The sequence below is a fragment of the Trypanosoma equiperdum genome (assembly GCF_001457755.1).
Source record: "Trypanosoma equiperdum strain OVI genome assembly, contig: ctg_932, whole genome shotgun sequence".
NCBI classification, from domain to species: Eukaryota; Euglenozoa; class Kinetoplastea; order Trypanosomatida; family Trypanosomatidae; genus Trypanosoma; species Trypanosoma equiperdum.
Genome location: NW_027124901.1, coordinates 21,829 through 25,133, shown reverse-complemented (window position 1 = coordinate 25,133; position 3,305 = coordinate 21,829). Strand labels below are relative to the sequence as shown.

The window sequence follows — 3,305 nt, the reverse complement described above, 5'->3', positions numbered from 1 at the left end:
ATATATATATATATATATGCGCCGGCTGGTGACAATCGACTTTCATGAGGTCTCTTAATATACACACGAACTTATGGAGTTTACGCTTCAGTGCCTTAGGCTGTCATATCAGCGTTCTGTCGGCGCTGCCATATTTTTTTTTTATGTTGTCAAAGCACAACTTCTTCATGTATATGTATGTTTTGCATTATATTAATGTGTATGTACATGTATCTATCATGTTTTGATTACTTTTTATGGCTAAATTTTTTCTTCATTCTTTCTTTTTGTGTACTTGCGTCATCTGATAACCCCCCCCAAAAAAAAAAAAAATACATGTATGTATATATGTATATATAATGTATAAAAATCGTACGATGAAGGCGAGAGCAGACCTCATGGTCGGGTGAGTCCGTTAAACCACATCTGTTAAGCGTCAGAAACATCTTCAAGAGAGTGAAAGGATTTTACGGTACTATCTTTTAATTTTTTAAGTAAAAAACAAAACGAAGGAAGGCAAAGGAGATATACAAGCACATAACAGAAGGAAATTAAAATTCTGTACATGTCTTTACAAATAAATAAGACCGGGATGTGAGCGTCCCAAATTGACGTTTCCCTGCAGAGGCTACACGGATATTGTACTATGTCAGTTATACGCACCACAACAGGAGTGGAAAACAGGGGGAAAGGGGGTGAAAAGCTTTACCGTGCAAGACGAGAGGAAAGAGTGAGATAGAAAGGGGAAAAAAAATGTTACCAATTACTCAACAGGGTCATGCTGAGCTAAAAAGGCGGCAACACGCAAGCAAACGTTATCTTGCATGAGGAGACCGCTGAAGTGAAGCAACAAAGTGCTGGGCAAGAGGCTCTCGATGTATCATGGGTGGTTTCCCTGAAGAAACTGCCTCCCCATTCCTTAGAAAATAATGTGAAGGAATTAGTGGCTGCTTTTCTTCATACACAACCCCCAATAAATGAGTTGCAGCACATGAGGGGGTGTCGGGAAATATCTCTGGTGCAAAATGTGCTGCGCCGGGTCGCCTGCAGATTGGAAAAGCACGGAAACCCTTTCCATTTCTGACTGTGGGGAAGTGCACGCCTCCACTGGTGTGAATGGGTCCCTTGCCGTTGGTTATACGGAGATATAGGAGTGTGGAAACAGATTTCACGCTGCAGGAAGGAGATTGTAACACCACTATCAAAAATATGCCCGTCGAAGCGCTCGGTTCAGGTATGTCAGCAGAAACATCGCGTCGCACCGCTTTGGAGCAGAGGCTGCTTCTGCCTCAACGGTTTCAGTTATTCAGTAGGTGGAGGCCGTACCTGACGTTTTCTCTGCCCTGGCATACGTGAGAGCCTTTCAAGGCTCCTAGTTTCTTGAGACGAATGATGGGGGAAAGTGTTCGGTTAAGGAGAGAGATGCGCACCACCTAGAGGTTACGCTACCCATAGTGGGTAATAAGTTTCATGGAAGGAGAGACCGCTCCTATCTGTCCAACAGGACAGCTGCCTTATCTCAAGATGAAACTGAGTTCCCTGATTTGGATGCCGATAATGCGGACTCATATGAGTAAATTGGCATAATAAAAGGAAATAACGACGAACACACCACACACGACAAGTGGGATCCGGCTGTATCAACGGGTGAGCAAGCATCGGTATTGAGTGCGGAGGATCACTGAAGTCCTGCACAGGTTGAGAACAGAGGCAGCAGCAGTGAGTAGCAAGTGGTTGATAGATGGTACAGATTACATAACTGAACAGTCTTAAAATGGAGGACGTAAATAGGCAGAATCACAATGACTCACAGAAACGGCATGAATATCCGGGTAGAAGCGGTGAGAACGAACCGTCCCACAACCAATCTCCCTTGAGGGAAGGGGAATCGGGATATCGAAAAGCTCTATGTCGTATTTCTCTACAGCAAATGATCACGAGGCCGCTACTGCAAAACTATAATCGCAGAGAAGTCTCTGGGAATATCGATGTATATACGTATATATATATATATATATTACATCATTCAGGTAGCGCGTGGTGACGTATTGCGTGGTGCATCCCAGGGGGCGCAATCACTCCAACACGGAAATCGACACATAAACACATCACTGTGTACTTATGTCTGCTTGTTGCCCCCCTCCCTCTTTACCTGGAACGTTTTTCATCATGTGCGTCTATTTCTTCAACCTCTACAATATTTGAACAACATCCTTTGCGTAGTTACATACTTGTTTTCTTCTTTTTCGTTTTCCCTCTTTTTAACTATGGTTGCCTTTTTTGCCTCCATGTCCGTGGTTGCACCGAATGAAACAATCATTGGGTTACGTTGAACTTATTTCTTGTGTTGGTTCATACATGAGTACACACGTATGGTTGATGTTTCGCCATCATTTGAATATAATGCATTATGATATTGCTTTACATCATCTTTTAATAACTTTCAAATATTTGTCTTGTATCTCTGTTCTTGTATTTTTTCGCTTGATCGTTAGTTTTTAATATACTTTGGGGGATATGCTGTGGAGTTGTTGCCGCTATGTCTCTTTTGTTTATTTGCTTTACCTGCTCAAAAAAGTTTCATTAGTGACTGTCCAAAAGAAAAAATGGGTGAGGAGTCAATTTGTTTGTTTACTTTTTTTTTCACAAGGGTTAGAAGGAATGGAACAGAGACATGACACCGAATTACTGGTAGTTGCGGGTGCTGCCCATTTACCGAGAGTACACGACATGAAATAACGTTGTTGTGTTGTACTTGGTGTTTTGACCAGTGGCCTCCGCAACACGTACTTAAAGGCACTTCTCTCAATGTAAAGTTACCTGTATTGATAACGATTTTGCCTTTTCCCCTTTAATTCAGTAACCGTTGCGGCAGTTATGCTCATGTTGGAGCTCATCTCCTTCCTTCTGGCACTTCTTTTTCATTTTGCATTCCATTTACTACATCTTTTTCTGCCCTTCATTCGTGGGTTGCTATTTTTCTCAATTATGCCGTTAAATCTTTAACGTTACGGTATCACCGGGTATCTTTTTTTTTTTACGTGCCTAATTTTGTCTCACATATCAGTGGAGTAACCTCAGTCTTGGTTCGTCCATCAGCAAGAGAAGTGTAGGGAAGGAACAAAGGGGATTTTTTCACTGCTTCTAATTCATTTGCTCCTCTATTTATTGTTTACGACTATTCTTATTTCGTATTTGGTCTCGTCAGACTTCCAAATTATCACGCGGGTAGGCGTAGCTGACCTTTAAAAAAAGGGATTTAAAGGTAATATCAAAGCGACAAGAAAAGTGAGAAAAGGAGGTGTGCGATGATTAAAATGTCACCG

General features: G+C 41.8%; 1 pseudogene across 1 annotated transcript; it reads left to right on the top strand.

Moving 5' to 3' along the window:
* Positions 1-1,753: 1,753 nt before the first annotated feature.
* Positions 1,754-2,312, top strand: TEOVI_000455600:pseudogene (annotated as a pseudogene). The gene is given in 2 exon segments: positions 1,754-1,978; positions 1,983-2,312. Coding segments are annotated over 2 exon segments (555 nt in total).
* The last annotated feature ends 993 nt before the right edge of the window (positions 2,313-3,305 follow it).